This window comes from Trachurus trachurus (assembly GCF_905171665.1).
Source record: "Trachurus trachurus genome assembly, chromosome: 5".
In the NCBI taxonomy this organism is placed as follows: domain Eukaryota; kingdom Metazoa; phylum Chordata; class Actinopteri; order Carangiformes; family Carangidae; genus Trachurus; species Trachurus trachurus.
Window position 1 is genome coordinate 1,139,800 of NC_139896.1, and position 27,741 is coordinate 1,167,540.

Sequence of the window (27,741 nt, forward strand, 5' to 3'; positions counted from 1 at the left end):
CTATCTATCTATCTATCTATCTATCTATCTATCTATCTATCTATCTATCTATCTATCTATCTATCTATCTATCTATCTATCTATCTATCTATCTATCTATCTATCTATCTATCTATCTATCTATCTAAATAACGGCCCTAAATATCCTAACTACCCTCACTGCTCGGCTTTGTTTACATCAGTCAACCACAAATCTGAATCAGTGCACCGGAAGTGGTCAGATGACGTAGTCTGCGTCGTGCGTCAGTTCGAGCGGGACTTTTGTTCAGAGAGCAGCGGATAAACAGCAGATAAACAGCAGATAAACAGCAGTTAAACAGCAGATAAACGGTGTGTTAGCTGGTGGAGCTGCAGCTGTGTGTGTCCGTCATGTCTGTGCAGCTGGAGGAGGAGTTACCTGCTGCTCTCACCTGTCTCAAAGTAAGACTCAGCTGCTTTTATTCACCGCTGTAGATGTAGCTGTTAGTTAGCTGTGTGGCTAATAACGCTGTGTGCTGCTGTTAGCGCTTAGCCCAGCTGTTAGCTGTTAGCCGTTAGCCGTTGGATAACAGGCAGAACAACCAGGCTAACGGCTAACGGCTAATAACACACACTAAAACACACACATAAACTGAACCAGATGCTAACTGATGCTAATGCTAATGCAACAGCAGCTAATCACAGCTACTCTCTAATGAGGTAACGTTACAGTAACAGTAATAGTAACGTGGTGGATGTAAACAGACTGAGGTTTATTTAAGGGAACATGGTTCACTAGACCCTGATCAAACTACAGGGCTCAGCAGGTTATTATGGGATGTGTGTTATTGTGACACAAGAGCTGTGCTGCTGTAAGGTGACCTCAGGTAACCTCAGGTCGGATTTATTTTATTATAATTAGGGACAGCGCATAATATTAATGGACATTATACAAATGTAAATATGCCCAGTGTTGGGGAAGTGTTGTAAAACCCATGTAGTTGAGTCTGGCAGTAGTTTGAACAAACGAGCCTATATTTCTAACCCTGGAGAAATGTAGTTTGTAGAACTAATGTTACAGTCGTTTTAGCAACAATTATATATTTTTTTTCAAGGGAGGTTAAATCAAAAGCAACTGGACTTAGTTATTTGTCCAGTTGCTTTCGATTTAACCTCCTTTGAAATACTATGACCTGGACAAATGAGAATATGCACCGGCTTACAGCAACAATTATACTTAATTAGCTCAGAGTTAAATAAATCAACATGTGGTGGATATGAAACTAATACTGTAATAATAAGTCTCCACAACACTGAATATGCCAGATTAAAACCACTGATAATTTCCACTTTACACATAAGAAATACAACTCCATATATATGTGTTCCTTCATAGGTTAGATGTCTTCAGTTTGAATCTACAATGTAGAAAGTGATACAAATAAAGCAAAAAACATTGAATTAAGAAGGTGTGTCCAAACTTTTCACTGGTAGTATGCGTATGAAAATAAAGATCATAGTTTGGTGGATGACCAGCTGCAGTGAAACCAGGAGGATCTTTACATATTCACTGTGTATGAATAAAACATCTGATCCATAATAAAGGCAGCTGAAAGATAGAGCTGCAACAATTAATCAATTAATCAAGCAATAATCAATTATTAAATTAATCATCAACTATTCTGATAATCTAATAATTAGTTTGAGTAGTTTTTTAAAGAAGAAAAGTCCAGATTCTCTGATTGCAGCTTCTTCAATGTGAATATTTCTGGTTTCTTTGTTCCTTTATGACAATAAACTGAGTCTCTCTTTGGTTTGTGGACAAAACAAGACATTTGAGGACGATGTCGTCTGGTGGTTTGAGAAACACTGGTTGATGTTTTTTAACATTTTTTTTATATTTTATTGGCCAATCAATTACCGTAATCATTTAAATAATCAACTGATTAATTGATAATGACAATCATTGTTAGTTGCAGCCCTAGTCTAAGCAAATTTCCATCATTAACGATACATGATAATGTTTTGACAGTTAAATTGAACCTTTATTCCCACACTTTACAGCCTACCCATAACATGATACATAAGTTTAGTCCATTAATTTTTAACATATGTAATTGTTTTCAGTGAAATATTGTGTATTCTTCTATGTTAAATGACGGTAATGAGCTTGGACACACTTTATTTCAGCAGCTTGATTGAGCAGAAACAGTTTATTTTTTTACTTCCAGTCTGTGTTTGTAGGTTTCTTCATGTTGATCATTGTGTTGCTGCTGCATCTTCACCATCTGTGTGTGTTTGTCGTGTGTTTTCTTGGTGTAACACACACAGTTCACTGCTCTCCTTCCTCTGCAGGATGTCGACACGCTGCTGCGCTGTCCAGTCTGTTTCGACTTCCTCAACATTTCCATGATGACCAAATGCTCTCACAACTGTAAGTCAGAAGAAGCCGAGCAGCTTTTCCTCAGCTGCCTTTGACCTGCTGCTAATTAACAATAGGTTCAACAAAGCGCTATGTGACGCACAACAAACCACTGAGTGACTCATTTATAAAATTGCAGCTGAGACTGGTTTAAAAACATACCGGTGGTGGTGTAGGAATGTAATTTAAAGCAGTAAGAGTTGAATGAACAGTCACTATTTATGTTAATGTAACCGGACCACAATGCACAGCTCCATTAATCTCCACTGAGAAAAGACTCAATACAAACTAGCTGCACAAAAAGAAACACACAACTACACACAATACAGTGATGTGCAGAATGAAAATGTGTGTGTAGGAGTGCTTTGTTTTGGTAAATATGTGTGTGGGTTAGCTCTGTGTAAGCTTTGGTGTCATTATCGCCCCGAGGAAGACACACACACAGTGAGTTTCTCTGGATTAAACCTCCTACTCCGTCTCAGCTGGTTAATCTCAGTTTGTTGCGTCTTTGTGTCTGAGTGTCGTTTGTTTTTAAAGACTTTTCCCTGAAAATGGTGTGTTCTGTTTTCGTCGAGATATTCAAATCAGCAGCTGTGATTGAGCCACACTCTGTGAAATGAATGAGATCTTTTACATGCAGAATTATTTACCTCCTGCTTCACAGATAACGGTTGTTGTTTCTATTTCTGCAGTTTGCTCATTGTGCATCAGAAAGTTTCTCTGCTACAAGCCGCAGTGTCCAGTTTGCAACACAGTGAGTATGAACCGGTCTCTGTAAGGAGCTGTATTCACTTTCTTTATGAAGGACACAGTTTTCCTCACATCTCACCTCTTCTTCCTCTTGTCCTGTCTCTCAGCCGGCAACAGAACAAGATCTGAGAAACAACCGGTTACTGGACGACTTGGTGGTGAGCTTCAAGGCTGCAAGGTAAATACACAACCGTATAGGAGTCGATTTAGATGTAAATTCATGCAAAACCGCTGATGCACGACAGTTTTTCATCATCAGTCTCTGTATTTCCCTCTAAAACAACTCTGTGTGGTAACGTTGTGTTATTATCTCATAGCGTGGTGAATGTGCAGCTCACAACTTGTCCACCAGAGCGTTGTGGAGTTGTTGGATTGTGTATTTGATGAGTTTGATGATGAGGGAAACCAAGAAATCCCATAATGAGCCTCCATTAGTAGCGTAGCTCTGAGCAGCTCACGGCTCTGCTCCGCCGTTCTAAAAATAGCTTGCACCGACAATTAAAGGTAACGAACCTACTGCTATGACTATAGGGATTATGGCAATGGGCCAGTTTGACTAAATGATGAACTATCCCTTTAACATTTCATAATGCAGCACATAGGAATAATACAATTCTGTTGTAGTTTCATTTTTTTTAGACATTTTTATTAGAGAAAATGAGTATTAAAGTTATGGTTGGTAATCCTGTTCAGAAACACATTTTGTTATACTGGGTGAAATGATCCTTTATCCTGAGAGTAGTTGATACATTATTTATTTAGAAAAAGAAACCAAAATAATCAGATGTCTGTGGCAGCTGCAGGACCGACACAACTCTGACCAATCCATGCTTTTCACTCCGAAAGGGAAAAACCAATCAGATGCCTTCATGTCTAGTTCTGTCTACAACCAATCAAGCTGCCGACTTCACCTCCGTTGCAGAAAGGTGAAGGAACGGGGCTGGGACTTCTGACTTGTGTATTTTCAGAACGCAGCCTGATAAAACCGTTTTTCCAGAGTCTCCAACCCGACCTTTAATCACACATATTCAACAACAAAATCATTTTCCTTTTTCCCTCCCCCCACCCACCCATCCCCCACCACGCTGCCAGTACTGAACATAGATTAAATAATGGAAATAAACTCAGTGAATGAAAAGCAGACACCAAACATTTCACTGAAAAGGTTACACAATATATAAATAATCAAATAAAAATAATCAAATCACATAAATAAATAAATAAATAAGGGGAAAGTGGATATTCAAGACAGAATAAGTCGGCTCTTTGCCTTCTGTGACTCACTACACAAGTTTTCTGGGTCTCCGAGGTGGTTCAAGCTGGATTTATTCCTGCTTAAGTTTCAATTTTGTCGGAGGATTTCAAGTCCTTCAAAATCAGAGAAAGTAAAACTTGGAGTCGACCCTCTAATGCAATATTTTATCTTTTCTAAACTTAGAATAAGAATAGAATCAAGTCTTTCATCCAAGACGAAGCTTTGTTTTTGCAGTTTTAATGTCAGGCTCAATCAGATCTGACAACAATAGGATAGGATAGAAAACTTTATTGATCCCCAAGGGGAAACTGCTTTGCCACCCAGTTAAAAACACATAAATCCACTTAACAAACAATACAAACAATTCCATACAATTGCACAAAAACAGCTGTATCGACATGATTGGATACTTCATACGACAGAGTAGGCTGCTCAAAACAAGTGAATTAAATTGATACAGGCAAAGATAAATAAATATACACCTCCAGAAGATAAAAACCTGCCTGCTGCAGGAACAAAGGAGCGTCTGAGTGGTTCAGTAGAACACCGAGGCTTCACTAACCGCTCACTGAAGGAGCTTTTGAGCTCCTTAAATGTATTGTGGAGTGGGTGGTTTTCGTAGAGAAGGACTGTTTTCAACTTGGTCCTTGTTCTCTTCTCCACTATTACGTCAAGCTTGTCTGGTTTTACCAATCACTGAGCCCAGCCCTCTTGATCATCCTATTAATCCTGTTCTTGTCGTCAATAGATATAGCTACTGCCTCCCCAGCACAGAACAGCATCAAATAAAACACTAGCCAGGATGCCCTGGTAGAAGACGCCTACCAGCCTCGGGCTGATGGCAAAGCATCCAAGTTTCCTCAGAAAGAAAAGCCTAGACTGTCTGTTTTCTTTCCAGTTGAGCTTGTGTCCTCACCACATTTGTCATATACATTAAGAAGTACAATTTTTCCCTGTTAAAGGGTTTTCCATGGAGTTTTTCCTCAGTCGATTTGAGGGTCTAAGGACAGAGGATGTTGTTGTGATGCCATGTGAAGCCCTTTGAGACAAACTGTTAACATGTCTTTTACATCACCAGCCCAGTTTGCATCACTGTAGGCTTGTATACCCAGGTTTTCATTACTCTTTCTATAACACAACTTCTTACCACTTGTACCTTTTAGATATCTTAGCACATGTTTAACTGTACAAAAATGTTCAACAGTAGGTTCGTTGAAATACTGTGACAAAACGGGCTATACAAATAAAATTGCCTTGCCTTACAATGCAATGAAATGCATAATATTGTACTCTCTCAGCCCTTACAACATATAAATAGTGCAATAAAAACCAATGACAACAGTAACTAACAACATATAAACACACAGAGAAGACACCGTCCTCCATATGAAGGACGTTTAGCCCCTAAACCTTGAGACAGACCTTCTGACTGGTGTGATGAATGTTGACAAAGTGATGATTTAACTATCTGGAGTTTATCCGTCGTGTTTTATTTTCAACTTTACCAGATAGGCTAGTGACAAACTGTCAAAAAGGGCTTTAGTTTTTGAGATACCCCTACCGGAGGTAGAACAAAACCTAACAATGTTTTTCCTCATCTCCAAGGTCTCCCATATATGAAATGGATTCTTAGGTTAAAATATTTTACTGCAAACATTGTTAAATTGATACATATTGTCATACACCCCAAACTTAAAAAAGAACAAAAATACAGCCTGGCCGTCTGGGAGTTAAGACACATAAACTCATGTAGATTAATAACACAAGCTCTGACAGCTTTGAAACTTGACATAATTGTGGCCAGGAAGTTCCTTTACCTATTAGAAAAAACTGGATGTGAATATCTTGATGTGTGTAACATATAGAGACCTATAAACACTTGCCTTAAATAAGCGGACATGCAAAAAAAGAATATCTATGCAGAATATTCTCATTTACTTTGTAGTTGCTCAGCCAGGGATTGTCATAGAAACACATATGATGGCTTGTTTGAAAGATGGAGTTGTGCAGAATCCAGTGATACCAAATATGTGAATATAGCATGCATAGTCAGCATAATACATCACCAAATGTATGAGGTGTCCCAAATGAAAGAAAGTGAAACATTAACATAATCAAGTCTCCACAGCCCATTATCAATGGTGACAAGAATGTTGACCAGTTCAATCTTACTGCAACCTAAGCAAGTAACTTATAATATAATAAAGTGCTACTCTTTTTTATAATACATTAAATAATAGCATATATCATGATGACACCTTATATAGTTCATATGGAAATAAATATCCAGCAGAATCAGTTTAAATTGAAATAGAACACCTTAAATATATACTGTATACACCCACTTGAATTTATTTTTGGTCAAGTCATTACTGCATAATGGAAAATAATAGTGTTAGTGTTGTGTATTTCCCTAATAACGCACAGGACGCAGTGACTCTTACTGCACATGGCACCTTTACTCAGCTTGTGCAAAACCGGAACTTCACATACATATCCCAGCATTCCTTGGTACACTGATAACAACGGCACAACGGTCACACAGAATACAAAACTCAAAATCTGATACATCACAGTAGTGAGTTGTGATAAGTAACCCCCCCCCCCCTTTTTAAATGAAAGTACACTTTTGTTACACCATGACTTAAAATATCAGTGCCTTGTATTACCATACAAACTCATACAAATGTCTCTAAGTTAATTTAACAAACTCCCTGGTCTTGCTTTAAGACAGGCATAATGTAACAAAGCTATACTGGACTGAAAACAGTAGTTACATTATTATTATATTGACCAACTTAGTCCAAGTGTCAACCTGCTTGTAAAGAACAATCAATCTGCACATTAACGGTCATAGCGCTCAGGCAGCTTCCTTTCTTCCTTTCTCTGGCTGAGCGGCGCAGCATTGGAGATGCTGCTGGCACCTCTGCACTGTCCATATGCAGAAGATCAGAACCGGCTGACACGTTGTCTTGGAGCACACTTGGCTGGGTGGACGTGTCAGTATTAGAGGTTGTACAGTCAGTATCCAAAATGAGTCCATCAGTTGTGACACGGGATCTCAACTGATCCCCATGTCTCCTGTATGTTATGTCTGTGTCTGTCTCTTGCACTTTGTAGGACACTGGTCCTGCTTGGTGCTCTATCACTCCAGGAATCCACTTCTCTCCCCCCCCTGCCGTATTTTGCAAAGAGAAAGATCTGCTCACTGCCCGCTGGTCATGATAGAACTTCTGCATGTACTGCTTTCTGCGAACTGTGACTGCAGTGTCAGAATGCATCAGGTCCAGGCGAGTTTGCATATGTCTGTTTAGAACCAAGTCCGCAGGCGACTGACCAGTGGTGCAGTTTGGGGTACAGCAATACTGCATCAGAAACACAGAGATCTTGTCCTCAATGTCGAGTGTAGTCTGAGAAAGCTTCTTAATTCCACTCTTAAATGTCTGCACATATCGCTCTGTGAGACCATTAGAAGCAGGATGGCCTGGGGTGCAGAATTCCATTCTGATGCATGAAGTTCTTGAACTCTGCAGACGTGAACTGCGTTCCGTTGTCAGTTACAACATGCTCCGGATGACCATATGCTGCGAACAGTCTCCTTAGTCTTGTGATGAGGTGCTGGGCATTCGGAATACTTCTAGCCACTTGGAGTAGGCATCTACGACAATCATGAAGGTGTGACCTACAGTAAGAAGGGGCCTGCAAAGTCCATGTGTAATCTTTTCCAGCTCTGGCCTGGAAACTCCCAAGGATGTAAAGGCACCTGCCGAGGCATTCGTTGTTCCATCTGGCAAGATTCACAGGCTTTGCAGACCTGCTCTACATCCGTGTCAATCTTAGGCCACCATACATATTTACGTGCCAGAGCTTTTCACAACTCCTTGATGACCAGAATGCAACTCTTTCAACACAACTTTTCTGAGCTTCTCAGACAAAACCACCCTGGTGCACCAGAGTACACATCCACGTTCACAGTTCATATCTGCGTGTGTGGAAGGGTTTCAGACTATTATCCACATCATCAGGCCAACCATTCGTAATGTATTTCAGAACCTTGGCTAGCACACTGTCTGTGCATGTGGCACGTGCAACTTGATCAGCATCCACTGGCGCTTGCATCAAATGTTCAGTTCATAGTTCATGAATGGTCTGCGCCATGGCTTTCAGTCCCTACATCGTTTGTGTCAGGTAAAGGAACCCTTGACAGTCCGTGTGCATTGCTGTGTTTTTCTGAAGCACACTCAATGCAATAGTCATAAGCAGAGAGGATGATTGTCCATCTTTGAATCCAGGCAGCAGCCATGGTGGGCAGGCTTTTGTGTTCTCCAAAAAGAGTCAGCAAAAGCTTATGATCAGTGACAAGCTTGAATTTCCTTCCCCATAAATATTGATGGAACTTTTTGACTCCAAAAATCAATGCCAGTCCTTCTTTTTCAATCTGAGAATATTTGTTCTCAGCAGGGGATAGCGTCCGTGACGCATAAGCAATGGGACGGGTTTCTCCTGTTGGCCTCTTATGCTGAATGACAGCTCCTATACCATAAGCTGAGGAGTCAGAAGGCAGAGTGAGGGGTAGGTTAGAATCATAGTGCAGGAAAATCTTGTCACTTGTTAGCAACTTCTTGCACTCCTCAAAAGCCTGCTCTGGTTTCTTCCACACCCATGCCACGTCATACTTTAACAGCCTATGGAGTGCAGCTAGTACAGTGCTTTGGTTATTCATAAATCGTCATATTAATTCACTAACCCCAAAAATGCTCTCAGTTCTTTCACACAGGATGGTGCTGGTGCGTCCTTGATTGCTTTTATCTTGTCTGAAGATGGATGAATGCCCTGGCTGTTCAAAACATGTCCCAAGTATTCAATCTGCATTTACCAAACTCGCATTTGGTTTTCTTGACTCTCAAGCCTATCTCTTGGAGTCTCTGTAGCACCTTTTGCAGCTTTTTCAGATGATCTTGTTCAGTTTTTCCTGTAACTAACAAATCATCCCAATAGACAACAACATCCAGATCTTTCATTAGATTTTCCATAATCCTTTGGGAAATGGAAGGTGCTGAACCAACACCAAAGCCAGTCTGTTGTACACAAGTAACCCTCGATGTGTATTGATGGCCAGTAGTTTCTTTGTCTCATCCTCTAGAAGGACCTACTGATATGGTGAGGCAAGATCGATCTTTGAAAACACAGTCCCGCCATCAGCTCCTCAATTCGGGGCAAGGGATAGGTCTCTGTGGTGGCGGCCTGATTTACTGTTAATTTATAATCGGCACACAGCCGAATTATGTTGTCTCTTTTCACTACAGGCACCACTGGCGCAGCCCACTCACCATACCAGCCTTCTCGAGTCGATCTAATTCAGCATCCACTCTTGACTTCATGGCAAATGGCAATGGGCGGCTCTTACAAAATTTAGGGTCAACATCAGAATTATTTTCCATTATGCAGTAATGACTTGACTAAAAATAAATTCAAGTGGGCCTATTTTTGAGGTGTTCTATTTCAATTTAAACTGATTCTACTGGATATTTGTTTCCATATGAACTATATAAGGTGTCATCATGAAATATGCTATTATTTAATGTATTATAAAAAAGAGCAGCACTTACCCAAAGTTACTTGCTTAGGTTGTAGTAAGACTGAACTGGTCAACATTCTTGTCACCATTGATAATGGGCTGTGGAGACTTGATTATGTTAATGTTTCACTTTCTTTCATTTGGGACACCTCATACATTTGGTGATGTATTATGCTGACTATGCATGCTATATTCACATATTTGGTATCACTGGATTCTGCACAACTCCATCTTTCAAACAAGCCATCATATGTGTTTCTATGACAATCCCTGGCTGAGCAACTACAAAGTAAATGAGAATATTCTGCATAGATATTCTTTTTTTGCATGTCCGCTTATTTAAGGCAAGTGTTTATAGGTCTCTATATGTTAAACACATCAAGATATTCACATCCAGTTTTTTCTAATAGGTAAAGGAACTTCCTGGCCACAATTATGTAAAGTTTCAAAGCTGTCAGAGCTTGTGTTATTAATCTACATGAGTTTATGTGTCTTAACTCCCAGACGGCCAGGCTGTATTTTTATTCTTTTTTAAGTTTGGGGTGTATGACAATATGTATCAATTTAACAATGTTTGCAGTAAAATATTTTAACCTAAGAATCCATTTCATATATGGGAGACCTTGGAGATGAGGAAAAACATTGTTAGGTTTTGTTCTACCTCCGGTAGGGGTATCTCAATTTTTGGGGGGCATTGTCACTGGACTAAGATGCTCTGTGGGTTTGACTTCCTGTTTGCGGTGATTGATGCGATGCTGGCTGCCTGGCATTGGGACTTGTGTGTTTGGTAATCCATAGTAATCCAGTTTTGTGATGATTCAACAAGAGGAGGAGGTTGATGTTCCAGTCAGACCTCTCTGAATCCAGTCAACACATCGTTACCTATCCGTGTTTTTACTCCTGAGTTTAAACTACATGTGCACTGGATGGATAAAGACTTTTCTTTTTCTTTTTTTAAACTTGTGGCACCATGCAGGTCTCACATTTAGTCGACGTGTGTTTTGGTTCTGAATGTTCTGGCATTTTTCTGCACAGATGAAACAGAAAAATAAGAATCTAAGTAAAATGTCTTTTCTCCTGACACATCTGTCGACCGAAACAAGATTTTATATTGTTTTTTTTACCACGATTACTTGTAATTCTTCTGCCTTCAGACAGAAACAGACCAGGAAATGAGCCAGAGTCCCTGTAAAAGCCCTCTCTCCTCAGAGCACCTGTCCAATTACTACCATCATGTCTCTAAGACCTGCAGAGGAAAACTACTGCTCTGCTGCTTTTAGAGGATTTCACTGTTATTGACAATCTCAGTTAACGTCAACCGGGCCAGCAGCGAAGAAACACTTGTAATTGGCCTCTGGTAATCTGCGTCTGATTTAAGGATTTCCTCTAAATAAAATGGGGATTGTGTTACATGTATGTGTGTATGTTGTGAAGCTTCGAGGGGCTGGTATTCTTTCATTACAGCTGATCTTAGAGGAAATTTCTCCATCTCTGTACTTGATATTTAATTTTTCCCCCCTAGTGGCACGTGTCCCGATGAAGGAGAAAACATTTCCCTCCTGTCATGAGTCTCTCTGGCCACATGGGTGCAGCTGTCCTCCCCGTGTATCCCTCTCTGCTCTCATGCAGCCTCGCTCATAATTGTTTTGCAGAGAAATGTGCGTTATAAAGGCAGAGAGGAGTTTAACTTTATTAATCCCAGCAGGAGGAATGTGAAACAGCAGCAGCAGGATATCAATGAGGTCATAAACTCATCACATTATCCCCACTCTATATACACCTCAGTGTTTTGTCTTTAATGAAGAAAATCCTGTAGAACCGAAGCTGCTGCTGCTTAGAGGAATATTTTTCTCCACTCTCTCATTTGCAGAAATAGATTGAATCGTCTACAAACACTCTCTCGTGAGAAATAACTGGCATTTCTCCAAGACAAAACTCAATAAACCTGCTGGATGAACTCATCAGTGGCATTACGCCTTCAAAAATAAATAATCCTAATAATAATACTCAGAAGAGTTGTTTCTGCAGGGTCTGGGCTGATGTAGATATATTAATATCTGAGAGCTGTTATCAGTGAGTTTCTCCCTCCCATCCCATCCGTCACTGCAGCAGAGTTATCGCCGCCGCTCTGAAAGGTCTTCATCCAGCCCCGAGAACCTCCTGATTCCCATCGCCGTGCTGAGCGCTCCGCTTTGCAAAGCTGCTCTTTCCTCTGTCTTTCAATTTCCTGTTGTCTCAACGTTGAGCGTCTGAAAAATGAGGCTCATAAAGTGTGGTGGTTGTCATGTCGCCACAGACTCGAGTCGTCGCAAACAGTTTAGCTCTGAGCGAGTTTCTTCTCTGTGTGGAGGAAAAATATCTCACAGTGACAGATGGTTTCTCTTGTGGACTTTATAGCGAACCTTTGGGTTTTTGTCTCCGTCACTGAGCTCCTCATATTTATCACAGGCCTGTATGTGTCGTATAGCATCAGCTGCTCACACTGTTGTGCTTCTGCATGGGATTTTCTTTTTAATGGACCAGTTTCTTCATGTCCATGGCTGCACTATTTATATACATATAAGAGACCACTTTAAAATGACGAGTTATGGTATGTGTTTGAGCAAAATGAACATTTTAGATTTATTCTATAAACTACTGACAACATTTCTCCCAAATTTGAAACAAAACTATTGTCATTTACAACTTTTTATTTGCAGGAAATGGCAACTGGCAGACCTCGAATAACAGAAAACCATAAAAATTGATCATCAGTTTTAAACAACACAACACTAAGTCAGGACGAGTTCAAAAAATCAACATTGGTGGAATAACCCCAATTTCTAATCACAGCAGTGGTTTTTAAAAAAAATCTTCATTATGTATACAATATGTATTCAAAACAACCAAATAGGAGTTTGAGATTCCTGAGGAGCAGCATTAAAGGGATACTTCACTCAAAATCAATAATTCACCAATCATCTCCTCACTATCATGCCAAGGAAGGGTTTGGAGAACTTTCAGAGTCATCAAAACTCTTTAGGAGTTCCAGGGGGGGACCGGCTGGTGACAGGTTTTCATATGATGGTGGCGGATAGAGTTCACTTTTGAATGAGATGTTCGTTCGTTGTTGTAAACCATTGGATGTTTGATGTAAACATGGGAAACATCTCGCAGCAATTCTCGTGCAGCCACTGGGAGCTACTAGCCTAGGAATCTAGCTGCCCCCTAGCGGCAGCAAATATATTTGCTCCGTAGGTGGGTCTAGAAACGAGCCATAGGAACTTTTTGAGTCTGGAACACCGTTTGTCTTGACCAATCACAGCGCTCTATCTGTTTAGAGAGTCGTTGGGCGGCTTAACGCCATGACGACATACTTGCGACGGTGAAAAACATGACAAGAAGATGACTTTGGCAAAGGAATCGTTGAATCGGCGTTGGCATCAACTTTGAAAGAATTAAACTTGTCATTTTCTTTAAAAGTTGAGCCAGAAACTGCACTGAAGTCATTCATTTGGAAGAAGGATGTATTTGGTGTTTTGCCGACGGGATGTGGGAAAAGTTTAATCTACCGACGCCATCCTGCTCTTTGCTCTGATTGGTCGTAGCGCTACCCTATTGGTGCAGAGGCAGTTTGAAAGACAGCCTTCATCCCGCCCCCTGGACTGAGCCGAGGTCTACCGCTCGTTGCCAGACTAGACATGTTAATGATATAGTCTGGTGCGTCAGGCTAGGGAGCTACTGCTACAACAAGGCTTTTTCTGAACCACTTTTCCATGTCTTGGCTTCAGGACACTTGGGTCAGTAGGACGAGCAGTATGGAGGTATCTGGATGTTTCATAGTGTGTGTTTTGGACCAATCAGAAGTGAACTCTATCCGGCGCCATTATATGAAAACCCGTTGGCAGCCGGACCCCCCCTGGAACTCCTAAAGAGTTTTGATGACTCTAAAAGTAACACCAAACCCTTCCTTGGCATGACGGGGAGTAGATGGTTGGTGAATTATCGATTTTGGGTGAAGTATCCCTTTAAAGCTGCTGCAGCACTCAAGTCCGTCCACTTAGCATTCAGTGCTAATTATAAAAGGTTACTCTTCACGTTGTGCAGGCGATCAATATGATGGGACGATTTAAATTCAATTAGTGTGTGTAATTTAGATAAATGGTATTGACTCAGTTTGGGTTCTTTTTGCCTACTACGAGTGAAATTTCAAACTAAAAGCCTCAGTTGCTGCTGCCTCTATTCCCTCGTGTATAATCCCACTTGAATAGTTAAACAGTTTAAGAAGTGGAAGAATCTGACTTTTATTTTTTTATAACTCACTTCATTTGATTCATTCTGTGCTGTATAATTGGTAATGTTTAATACATTGTCTGAAAACACTTCAAATCTATTCCACACAAACCTGCTGCGTTAATAATGAATGGTGTGAGTCTCCCTCCTGCAGCTGGATGATGAATAGTGGATTCAGTCAGATTGAGCTGTAATCTATGGCTGCAGGTCGGCCAAGGCTCCTCTCCTCCTAAAACTGCAGCAGTTTTTTGGAAAGCAGCAGTAGAAAGTGTTTTATACCGGAGTAAATCAGTGTGCACTCTCTCGCTGCCTTTACCTTCAACTTGTTAAATGCTTCTGTTGATTATTTTAATTAACTGCTTTAATAAACTGTCTTTACGGAGCAGAATGATAATGGAGAACATAATTCAAAGAGCAGCTTCTTTCTGATGCCAGACTCTCTACTGTGATCACATCCAGTCCTCTAACAAAATCCTGTTGCTGCTTTTACCAACTTCAGTCAAAACAGGAAGTTGACAACATCAATAGTGTTGTGGTGCTACAGACCGGTTGAACATTAAATATGGTTCAGATCTTATATCAAATCATCTTTTCTTTTTATCAAGACACATGATCATTATGAGGACTGGAACTGCAGTGGTGGTCTTGGAAATGGTCTCACATTGGCTTGGTCTCGGTCTTAGACTTAATCTAGTCCCCCCTTGGGCCTAGTCTGGAATTTGTCTTGGTTTTGTCTTTGGCTTGATCTTGGTCTTGCTTTTGTCTTGGTCTTGGACTTGGTGTTGGTCTTGGTGTTGGTTTTGGTTTTGTCTTGGTGTTGGTTTTGGTTTTGTCTTGGTCTTGCTTTTGTCTTTGGCTTGGTTTGGTCTTGGTCTTGGTTTTGTCTTGGTCTCAGTTTTGTCTTGGTCTTGGTCTTGGTTTTGTTTTGTCTTGGTCTTGGTCTTGCCCCCTTGGTCTTGGTCTTGGTTTGGTCTTGGTTTTGTTTTGTCTTGGTCTTGGTCTTGCCCCCTTGGTCTTGGTTTTGTCTTGGTATGCTCTGGTCAGGGTCTTGGTCGTGGTTTGGTCTTGGTCTTGGTTTTGTCTTTGGCTTGGTTTGGTCTTGGTCTTGGTCTTGGTCTTGGTCTTGGTCTTGGTCTTGGTCTTTGGCTTGGTTTTGTCTTGGTCTCAGTTTTGTCTTGGTTTGGTCTTTGTTTTGTCTTGGTCTTGGTTTTGTTTTGTCTTGGTCTTGGTCTTGCCCCCTTGGTCTTGGTTTTGTCTTGGTATGCTCTGGTCAGGGTCTTGGTCGTGGTTTGGTCTTGGTCTTGGTTTTGTCTTTGGCTTGGTTTGGTCTTGGTCTTGGTCTTGGTCTTGGTCTTGGTCTTGGTCTTTGGCTTGGTTTTGTCTTGGTCTCAGTTTTGTCTTGGTTTGGTCTTTGTTTTGTCTTGGTCTTGGTTTTGTTTGGTCTTGGTCTTGCCCCCTCGGTCTTGGTTTGGTCTTGGTTTTGTTTTGTCTTGGTCTTGGTCTTGCCCCCTTGGTCTTGGTTTGGTCTTGGTATGCTCTGGTCAGGGTCTTGGTTTGGTCTTGTTCTTGGTCTTGGTTTCGTCTTGGTTTTGTCATTGGCTTGGTTTGGTTTGGTCTTGGTTTTGGTCTTGGTCCTGGTTTTCTCTTTGGCTTGGTTTGGTCTTGGGTTTTGGTTTTGTCCTGGTGTTGGTCCTGGTTTGGTCTTGGTCTGGGTCGTGGTCTTGGTCTCGCCCCCTTGGTCTTGGTCTTGGTTTGGTCTTGGTCTTGGTCTAGGTGGTCTTGACAACACCACTAGAGTCTGAATGACGAGCGTCAGTGTAACTGGTGTAAAATGTGCTGCTGATCTAAAGGAGTTCTCTACAGAGTAGAAACTAGACATCATCATCACTGCTCCTACATTCAGAGCCTGATTGGTGCTCCTGTCTGGCGTCGGGAAGTCTCCACGGCAACAGGCAGTAAAAACTTTACTGGGATGTAGTTTTTAGGAGCATCAGACGTCCATTAAAGTGATGGGAACATGTCTTTGTTCAAATGAGGCAGAAAGAGTGAAAGTAATGGGCTCGGTGCTGGAGCTGAGGACCAGACTTTACCTCCTCTGGATAGAATAATATAACACGGTGATTGATGGCCATGCATAATAGAACAGGTGCTGGTCCTGAGTCAGTGCAGAGTTATAGGAGAATGTGTTACCTGACTCTGCTCTAATGGGGACAGTAAGCACTAATCCGTTTTAAATATGGAAAAGCAGAACATCACACAGCTCATTGGCTCTGCTTTATTGCCCAGTAATGGTGCTGCTGTGGTTTGTTTGCCCTGCACATTGTTTCCAAGGCTGAAGCCAAAGTGGTGTCCAGTCCACTAACCCCCCCCTCTCTCCACCCCTCCACCCTCCTCAGCAGAGGAGCTGGAGGCAACGAGCAGGTGCACGTTGTTAACGTCACCGGATCACTTTTCCTGTCGCCACAAAGCTCTTCTCTCTGTTTAATGGGGCTGGATGTTTTTAGGAGGAACTCACTGTAGCCCACACTACAAACCTTATATAATTATAATCTTCGTCCTCCTAGGAAATCCAACTTCTCATACATGAGAAATCACCAAACTGTGCACAAAGCTCCTGTCCCATCCCAGATTTACTCACCTCCAAGCACATGTCAATATTCGTCAAGTGTCTAAATTGAAAAACTTTGATAATTCCTAACAAACCAACCGTACGTGCTACAGTTTTGCAACTTCCACCAAAAAAGTTGTTTTTTTGCGTCATTGTGAAAAGACTGGTGATGAAAACCAGGGTTTGAAAAAAATATTGATGCACAAATTAGTCACACGAAAGATATGTCCCTGGTGTGAAAAGGCCTTAAAGAAGAATTCCGGTCATTTTTGACCCCTAAATCGTTGTCCTGATGGTCACCCAGTGTTGGTTGGAGCAAAAAAACGTGACTAAAATTGATGCAGGCAAAGCGGAGTTACCATGGCTACCCGGCGCTAGGGATAGCCACAATGCTAACCCATGGGGGCAATTCTTTCAACCACAACAAACACTCAGAAAACAATCAGATATCTATGGTACATGACTGGAATCCTTAGAGACACCACTGAACTCATATAGTGTAGAGTAGAAACAGTATAAACTTTGTGTTTCTGCATGTAGCCACTCACCTCAGATAGCCCAACTCTGAAACATCCCAGAAAGACATTACTATCCCATCACAGAGAGAAACTAACACTTTGTCCTTGTTGTGATGATTTCTTTACTAAAATAAACGGTGGAGCAGTGCAGTGGTAATGTCCAGAATATCTCTGACCGTTTATTGTTGTAAAGAATTCATCACGAGTCATGTACCATAGATATTTGATTGTTTGTTGTGGTTGAAAGAATTGCTCCCATGGGTTAGCGTTGTCGCTATCCCTAGCGCCGGGTAGCCATGGTAACTCCGGTTTGCCTGCAGCAATTTTAGTCGTGTTTTTTTGCTGCCCCCAACACCGGGTGACCATCAGGACAACGATTTAGGGGTCAAAAATGACCGGAATTCTCCTTTAAGTGTCAGAGGTTGAGTTCAACATTCAGCTAATGATGAATGGATGCTGTAATGCTGATGGTCTTGGTGTTTTCCTATTTTCTTCCCTCCTTTGCTAAGATTTGTGTATATTTGTCTGAGGTTGCTGCAGTGAAGCAGCTGTAATTATACTTAATGTAAGAGGACTGTTGTGGTGTGTGTGTGTGTGTGTGTGTTTGATGTGTGTTTAGACGGTTTATGACAGACACAGAACAGACGGCTCTGTAAAAGGTTCAGCTCCGTCTGCAGCTCTGAGTCATCGGCTTCACACGTTTTCACTCACACTCTCTTTTTCTTTTTCTTCTTTTTCTTTTCCAGGCAGCAGTTGTCAAAAGCGAGTTTTGAGTCTCCTCCGATCTCTCCCAAGACCCCGGCCTCAGCTGTCAAATGTAAAACCCCCCGACAGAGAGCCCAGAAGAGCAGCAGCAGCAGCAGCTCCACTCTGAGCCACTTCTTCCAGAAGAAGTCCAGAACGCCTCCTGCTAAAGAACCGTGTTCGGTCTCATCGTGGGTCCAGAGGGGGAAGGGCCGGACCGACGTGGTGGTGGCGGTGAAGGAGGAGCCGATAGATCTGATTGAGCTGGAGGAGGAGGAGGAGGAGGAGTCACGGCTGTCGGTCAAACAGGAGGAAACAGGTTCATGCAGCATCAGCACCAGACCGGCTGCATCCTCGTCACCGTCAGCTGACCTGAAGCCAGTTGTTAAAGGTGAAGCTTCTCTACGTTAACTCACAGTGACGACACCGTTTAGGTTTAGTTTACTTGTTTCATTCAATCCAAAAAGAAAATTAAAACAGTTTAATGCAAAAATAATAATGCAACTCCTAAATGAAAGAAGCAAACTCATGTTAGTCTGACCCCTTTTTCAAGAAATCCTTAGAAAATGTATGTATCAAAACAAAAGAAGAAAAAAAATAGAATGAAATAAATCCTCCTTTTTAGTTATTTTAAAGCATCTCAGTGGTCTATAAATTGTGATTATGAAGTTTTTAGCCAAAATCACAAAACCTGTGCCATTTCCTAGAGCTCTCCTTCTGCAGAGCGCCATCACCTCATCATACTTTACTTTACTTTATTTGTTTATTTGAATGGGACAGTGCACATTAATGCACATTACATGTAAATGTGCCGGATTATGGCAAGATGCTAATTTCCTGCAGCCAAGTGCTGATTTACATTGGCAGTGAATAAATGAAAAGGTGTTATATAACAAGTTGCTACTATAATAAATAAATGAATAATTAAATAAATATCCATATATATATATAGAGAGACTGTGCAGAGCCAGGGGAGTGGTTTGGTTTGTATATGGAATAATTTCTGACTCTCATCATCAAACACACTTTGATCTTTTCCTTTAGCTGATAACTCTGTGTGTGTGTGTGTGTGTGTGTGTTCCAGTGGACTGTCCCGTGTGCTCCGTCAGCGTGTCGCAGCAGTTCATCAACAAACACCTGGACACGTGTCTGAGCAGCGGAGAGAAGAAGGAGAGTCTGAGGAGGTAAAATAAAAAACCACCGAGCTGCTTCCTGCTGCTGCTGTGTGACCAGAGGAAACTCCTCACACACACACACACTCTCTCTCTGAACTCACACACACTCTGGAAGCTATAAAACATGTAGGTGTGTGTGTGTGTGAGTCTGTAGCGGTTCAGATCTTCAAACCCACTTCATGACGCCTGGATGTGGATCCAGTCTGATGTCAGAGAGATAAATCTCAGAGCTGTTACAGTTTCTCTCCGATGGTTCGGCTCATTTCTCTAAACAGAAATCACATTCTCTAAACTTAGACTTAGACTTTATTGTTGTCATTGCGCAAGCACAACGAAATTGGTCGCAATCCCAGGTGCAAAAATACAGAAGCAATAGACAATAAACTCTCAGAACATTTAGTAAAACAGTGTTACAGTTCATCACAACACCACAGCTCACTGGCAGAAGCTCTTCTCTCTCCATAAACACTTCACACATGAGTCAAAACTAGGGATGTGCACGGTTACCCAAGTACTCGAGTACCCGAGTAGGCAATCTGCTAATCGGTTATGAATTATTACCCGGTTAACCTGGGATTTAAAAAAACGGCACGTTAGAGTTCCAGTCTAGCGTCGGATCAAACTACATTCGGCTTTTTCGTAGTGTTAAACAGGAACATAAATTTTCTGCTGTGTAAAAGCATTTTTGGATCGAGCCTCGGACTTTCAAACCTTTTACAATAATCTGTGGTGGTTCCCTCGGCGACGACAGGTGTCATCAAGTCTGGTAGAAAATCTGCTGCTTTCAGTTTACAAACATTCTGAAACCTTCCCAGTTATTTCCTGAGACGATGCGAGGCAGAGAGGACCGAAGGCACCAACATGTAGTGTGGACTAATAAATAAGCACCGCTAATGACTGGGAAAAAAAAGAAAATTTTTTCTCCTCCGAGGCAGCCAATGCACTTTATGCCCGGCATAGCACATATGCCCCGTGCCAAGTTCAGGAAGTAGTGGAGCTGTGCATGAAGCCAATTGTGTATAAAACTGAAAAATAAAACAGGATTTTATTTATTTTATTTTACCTTTATTTTATCAGGCAGATTGCTTGAGATAAAAAATCTCTTTTCCAAGCAAGTAATAGCAGCCTCCAAGGTTTGACATCACACATTGCACTCACACTGCCAAGGAGAGAGAACCATTGTTATTCACACATAAAGTAACTTCCATTCATCAGAGTAAAGAGAAAATGTCTACAGCATCATATACTGTAATATAAACACATGAACAAAAACAAGAAATATTATAAGTAGCCTACAGTCTGTAAATAAATACATGGTATTCATGGTTATATGTTCTTGACTCATTTAGACAACTGAACAGACTCTTGTGCATGTGACGACTTATAGAATGAAATGAGGCTGACATGTTTTAGAGAGAACAACCATCAGACTGAGAATCAACAATCAGTTTAATAAGAGTTCAATAAGATCTATTCACCTGGACACGGTGCTGCTGCAGCTACCTGGACTTCATCATTCATTTACAAAGATGAACTGAGACATTTACAATGTGATGAGATGAATGAGAAACTCAGTTCTGTAGTGACCAGTCACCAGGAGGTTTGTCTGTGTTGTTTAGAGAACTGAGACAAACTTGTGGAAAACAACGTTAATACTCTGTCTGCATGAAGCGTCCGTCTGTCTTCCTTACACTTGTGTCTTTTACTAAAGATTAATTATGATTATAAAACACAATGACAGGCTGTTAATATCATTATTGACGAGCTCAGTGTGTGATGATGGTGAAGGTGTCGTTTACATGGTCACGTCAGTCTATCTCAGCACGGGGCTTCATGATGATGATGTGACTTCCTGTCTTCTGCAGCTCCCTGGGCCGGACCAGACATCCCATGACCAAGCTGGTGTACAACCTGCTGTCCATGAGCGAGCTGAAGCGGCGGCTGAAGCAGAGCCAGCTGTCCACCAGCGGCTCCCGAGACCAGCTCATCAAGAGGCACCAGGAGTTCGTCTACATCTACAACGCTCAGTGTGACGCGCTCAGCCCTCGGACAGGTAGCACACCGCTTCTATCAGGTTCTATCTGGTTTCATCTGGTTTTATCTGGTTTCATCTGGTTTCATCTGGTTTCATCTGGTTTTATCTGGTTTCATCTGGTTTTATCTGGTTTTATCTGGTTTCATCTGGTTTTATCTGGTTTCATCTGGTTTTATCTGGTTTTATCTGGTTTCATCTGGTTTCATCTGGTTTTATCTGGTTTCATCTGGTTTTATCTGGTTTTATCTGGTTTCATCTGGTTTTATCTGGTTTTATCTGGTTTCATCTGGTTCTATCTGGTTCTATCTGGTTCTATCTGGTTTTATCTGGTTTTGTCTGGTTTCATCTGGTTTTATCTGGTTTTATCTGGTTTCATCTGGTTTCATCTGGTTTTATCTGGTTTTATCTGGTTTCATCTGGTTTTATCTGGTTTTGTCTGGAGGGGCTGCACACACCATTAGACTTAATGGAACTAATTAGATTATTCAGGGGTGCAAAGTTGTCACCTTTCGGCAAAATTCGCCGTTTTGGATCCCAAATGGGTCATTTGTGTGATTCGGGTGTGGCGAGGCGAGGCAATGCACCTGTCTCTTTAAGGCGCAAGTGGTGGCAACGCTGCTCTTCTGTCCAGCAATTCATGGGTTGCAGTGACGTCACGTCGAAGGGACCGCCTCCATATTTGTGTCTGATTTGACAGGTCTCCTCATATGACAGCATGCAAACCACAGGATGGAAATGACAGTTTCTTGACAAAATGACAGGGTTTCATACATCCTGTCTGGGTTTATATCTCTATAACAACAGACTAACTCTATATTATCACACTTATTACACAGTTTATTAATTAATTAATTAATTAATTAATTAATTAATTTGAGACGTAATGTTGATCAAAGTCCTTAGTCCGGTCACTTCTCCGCTGTTTGCTCCTCACCCTCCCCCCGGTCGACTCGTGTGTAGTTGTTTTCAACGAGCTTTTGATAATCAATCAGTAGATTGATGAATTATCATGTAAATGTTACGATGTGCGCATTTATGTCGTCCTGTCTGTCATAAGAGATGACGATACGGGACATGTTTGTGTCACGGACTCGCGGTGGCACAGACACAGCTGGTCACAGCTGTGACACTGCGCTGGCCCGTCGCTCTGTCCGCTCTGATCGCAGGTTTGGTTCCAGCAGCGGTGAGGGAGGCAGAGAGCCTCCACTCTCCCTCTAACAAGCTACAAGTCATTTTTCTAACATCACAATTAGTCTGAAGCTGGTAAAAATGAAACACAAGGTAAAAATCCTTGATAGTTCTTCTGCCCTGCTCCGCTGATCAGAGCAGCGTCCCTAGCAACGGCCCGTTTTACTTAGCAACGGTCTGTTATACAGAAATAAAAGACCCTAAATGCAGAATCAGTGAGTATTTAATAAGAAACTAATCAAAATGCAGAATTCAATATATCCATGTTATTTAAAAAAAAAAGTGAATCCCCTCTTTTAGTGAGACTTGTCACAGCCCACGCTGCCACTGATAGATGCCTGCAGTCAACCATTTATTCCGCCTATAACTTTACGTCTTTTGGGATGGAATAAAACTGCAGTCCGGGGTTTCTTTGGCGACTGCTATCACAGTCAACAGCACAATATAATCCTGGCATCTTTCAAATAGCGTCAATTTTCGGTCTCTTGCTGATTTCCTCCTACTACTCCACTTGTTCTGGTAACGTGACGCTGTGATCTGTGCCCAGAGCCCTGATTCGGACACAAATATGGCGGCGCAGAAACACAGTGACGTCATGTGAATCTAATGAATACACATCTGAAGCTTCACTTTTCATACTAACTAACTAACGCGACTGCCACAGTTGTTAGATTTAATCAATGAGACCAACATTAATCTCCTATAAAGAGTTTAACCAGCCAGCGGTAAACCTCTAAAAACTTGCGGATAGAGTTACTCGGCTCGTTATCGCCAGCGGGAAGACACAGACTGGGGATTTAACAGTAACTTTCTCACATGAAAAAATATTAAACCTTTTATCAGCTAGTGGACTTTATGCCTAGTTGTGATGCTGGCCGTGTGCGTTTTGAACGTTGTTTCAAACTATGTGTGTTTGCTTGAACATCTTTTAAATACATACTGCCGCTTAATATGTTTTATGTAACTTAGCCTATGGCGTTTTTAAGCTTCATGTGTGTTATTGGACAGAAAGAGCAGCGCTGCCTCGGAGCATAGCCTACGTACAGAAAACACATTTACATCAATAAATAAATGTTTTACAATGAACCAATCAGTCTGTATTAAATTGTATTTAGTTTGAAGGCAAGGTTTGCAAGGTTCATCTGATAGACATCGAGGGACAGATTCACTAAGGTTTGCACAGCTTTTGCTCATGCTAAACCTGCATAGGCTGAAGACCCCCTTCACATGTTTCAAAACCAAACACAGAGAGACAGATTGTGCAGGTTTAACACGAGCAAAAGCTGTGCAAACCTGAGTAAATCTGGACCCTAGTCTCATGTTAAAATTGACTGTAAATTCACCTTTAAAGTTAGTTTTTTTTTAAAAATCCCAGGGGAGCATGCCCCCGGACCCCCTATGTCACCTTTTCTTTCTTTTCTTTTTTTACCCCTGATGAGTTTGCACCCCTGTTATTATATTAAAACTCCTCACAGGTTCTGCTGCAGCACATTCATCTAGTGAATGAAAAAACTGAGATTTACAGCTCTGGAAAAAATGAAGACCACTTCAAAAACAATGAGTTTCTCTGTTTTTACTATTTATAGGTGTGTGTTTGAGTAAAATGAACATTTTTATTTTATTCTATAAACTACTAACAACATTTCTCCCAAATTTAAAATAAAAAGTATTGTCATTTAGAGCATTCACAGCTGCATCTCAATAAATGAGAATATTAAGGAAAAGTCAATTTCCAGTAGTTCAAGACAAATGACCCCAACCAAGTACTGAGTGCATATAGATGGACAAACTTTTCAGAAGGGCAACCTTTACATATTAAAAATGCTTTTTTTTAAAATTGGTCTCTTGTAATATTTTTGTTTTTTTTTAGATTCTGAATTTTAATTCTTCATTAAATGTGAAGCCATAATCATTACAGTTAAAAGAAATTAATTAGATAAAGACATGAAATGTTTTATTCTGATTTAAATAATATATTAGTTTCACTTTTTGTATTGAATTACTGACATAAATAAAGTTTTCCATGATAATCTGATTTATTGAGATGCACCTTGGCAGAAAATGACAACTAATCAAAATAACATAAAAGACCTGCATAACAATAATGTAAAGAAAACTTGTTCATATTCATTCCTAAACAACACAACAGGAATATTTTAATTAAGGAAGAGTTTATACAGGGTATCCGCGGGGTCTTGAAAAGTATTAAAAGGTGATAAATCAATTTTGGGAAAATTAAGACCCTTAAAAAGTATTAAAAAGTCTTTTCACGACTTTATAAAGTCTTAAAAACAAAATCAAATGAGCTGAGGCACATGTCATGACTGTCTGTACAGACTGTAGTTTTTGTTTTTGGAGAGTTGAGCAATATTTCTTTTTTGATAAACTTTTCCTTTGATTTATTATCCCAGCCTATTTTGAATTCTGTTGTAAGTGGTCTACAGTCTTAGGGGCCGTGTCCACCAGGCGCGTTGTCAGCGCTCTGGGCGTCTTCTTTCCATTCAAACCCTATTGAGTTGGGTGCTCACAGCCACGAGCCCGGAAACTGCTTTTCCACTAGTCCTAGTACCTGGTACCAGGTACTGAAATAGTACCAGGTACCATTTTTAGTACTGAGCCGTGCCGCGCCATGCAGAGCCTCGCAGTGCCGGGCCGTGCCACGCCATGCGGAGCCTAGCAGTGCCGCGCCGTGCCGTGCCATGCAGAGCCGAGCAGTGCCGCGCCATGCGGAGCATTGACGAGCCACGCCGCGCCATCTAGTGCCGAGCAGTGCCGAGCAGTGCCGAGCCGTGCCGCACCATGCAGAGCCGAGCTGTGCCGAGCCGTGCCGCGTCATGCAGAGCCGAGCTGTGCCGAGCCGTACCGCGCCATGCAGAGCCGAGCTGTGCCGAGCCGTGCCGCGCCATGTGGAGCCGTGCCGCGCCATGCAGAGCCGAGCAGTGCCGAGCCACGCCGCGCCATGCAGAGCCTTTGTGCCATGTAGTGCCGAGCAGTGCCGCGCCATGCCGAGCCGCGCCATTCAGTGCCGAGCAGTGCCGAGCCACGCCGCGCCATGCAGAGCCTTTGTGCCATGTAGTGCCGAGCAGTGCCGCGCCATGCCGAGCCGCGCCATGCAGTGCCGAGCCGCGCCATGTAGTGCCATGTAGTGCCAAGCTGTGCCGCACCATGCAGTGCCGAGCAGTGCCGAGCCACGCCGCGCCATCTAGTCCCGAGCAGTGCCGAGCCACGCCGCGCCATCTAGTCCCGAGCAGTGCCGAGCCGCGCCATGTAGAGCTGAGCAGTGCCGTTAAAGTGTAGTGGAAAAGCGCCACTAGTGTCGTCACTCTGAGAGTTTCTCCTCAGAGTGACGACACTAGTGGCGCTGTGAAGATAAAAGTTAGTGACAGATGATCTGAGACAGACTGCCCAGCTGGTCAGAGTTCCAGAGGAGGAAACCACAGAGAGACAGCCCCTCATCAGACTCCAACTCCCTCACACAGACTCAGAACGAGGACAAACTGCCTTCTCCTTCTACGCCCCACACCGATGGAATAAATGACAAAACTCACTGAAAATCGATAGACTTATCTCACTTGAGGCTTTCAAAAACTTACTTCTCACCACAGCATTGGGGGCTCAGACTCAGACGTGCACTCGCTTCAGTTAGTGATTTTACTACTCCAGGGTATCCGCGGATCCTTAAAAAGTCTTAAAAAGTCTTAAATTCGTGTATCTAAAATTAAGGCCTTAAAAAGTATTAAATTTATCAGAAATTTCTAAGATGGTCTTAAATACAGTACTCAATGGTCTTAAATTCATGGATTAAAGTATGCATCTTCAGGTATACAGGTGTATCTCAATAAATTATATATTCTAATAATTTACTGAGATGCACCAGAATAACATGGAAAACTCTATTTCCAGTAGTTCAAGTCAAAAGCCCCCACCAAGTATTGAGAGCATATAGATGGACAAACTTAGAAAGCAAACATTTCCATATTAAAAATGCTTTTTTAAATTGGTCTTTTTCCCTACATTTTGTCTACATTTATTCTAATTCATTGAGATGCACCTGTTTGCCCTCCTACAGGGGTTTGGTCACCGTTGGTCAGCCTTCTGGTACTCATTTCAATACTTAGAACTGCTAATTTTTCCATTGTCCTTGAGTAAAAGTTGTGAATGATTTCAGTGTCAGTCACGCGCAGACTCCTTCCTTTCTTCCTTGGTGCTTTTTCTAATTTTGTATTGATTATCAGTTTGTTTATTAATAACAGACAATAAGTAAACTTGACTGATTGTCATTGAGGTCGTAGTACAGTGGGATCCCCAACCATCGCTTATATTCATAGGATTTTTTTATTCTTTTTTTCGGTCTTAAATTTCATTCAAGGTGGCATTAAAAAGGTCTTAAAAAGTCTTAAATTTGACTTGCTGAAACCTGCAGATACCCTGTTAACTCTTGTTTTCAGAACTGTATTTGATTGTGCTATTTTGATGTTTGATCTTCTGTGATCTCTGTGTGCTACAGGGCATCCTTGAAAAAGAGAGCTCGCTCTCAATGGATCTACCCTGTTAAAATAAAGGTTAAATAAGAGAAACATCCTCCAGACTCTGGATGACAGAGGTTTAACTAGACCGTAGGGCTGAACCCCCAAAAATCGAAGCTTCGTTCGTTGCCATGGTAATCGATCATGAAGTCCGTGATCGATTGTTTTTGTTGACACCGGTTCTCATCGGCAACTGTTACATTAAATTGAGTCGGCTACTTGGCATCCTGGAAACCTGCCTGACTTTGGAGACATGTGTTTGTTTGCCATAATTCATTATTTACGCTATGATTATCAAAATATGGTAATGGGGTCAGCCCTACTAGACTCTGGAGGAGGATGTTCATGGTCGACCTCCACCTGTTAAAGCTGTACAGAAAAGAAAATAGAATTTGAGCCCACTCTGGGTCTGGCTCTGTGCAAAATTCTATTTTTGAGTAAATCCGGGATGAAAGTGTGGTGTTTTTTTTTCCGCATTGGATAATGCAGGCGCACAGATTATACGTCATCCTGTACACGATTCACCAGCCACTGATATTGGATCCATAATCCGTCATTCAAACATCTGAGATACACACACGGAGCTCGGTCTCGCCCCAAGCTTTGAATATCCCGCCCGCTCGATAACGACCAATCAAATTCGTTTTCCTTACTCAGGTAAACTCGTGTTGCAGCTCGTGACAACTCGGCGCGACAAACAGGACAAACGGCC

General features: G+C 41.7%; 1 protein-coding gene across 1 annotated transcript in view; it reads left to right on the top strand.

Moving 5' to 3' along the window:
- Positions 1-270: 270 nt before the first annotated feature.
- The window catches only part of rad18 (RAD18 E3 ubiquitin protein ligase), a gene marked incomplete at its 3' end in the record, with an annotated part of 55,299 nt that continues 27,828 nt past the window's right edge, over positions 271-27,741 (top strand). The window contains exons 1-7 of the mRNA XM_083971193.1: positions 271-420; positions 2,314-2,392; positions 3,073-3,134; positions 3,238-3,308; positions 18,108-18,496; positions 19,190-19,289; positions 21,146-21,333. Of these exons, the coding sequence (XP_083827319.1) occupies positions 370-420; positions 2,314-2,392; positions 3,073-3,134; positions 3,238-3,308; positions 18,108-18,496; positions 19,190-19,289; positions 21,146-21,333 (940 nt within the window). The 5' untranslated portion in view covers positions 271-369. The remainder of the gene's footprint in view (positions 421-2,313; positions 2,393-3,072; positions 3,135-3,237; positions 3,309-18,107; positions 18,497-19,189; positions 19,290-21,145; positions 21,334-27,741) is intronic.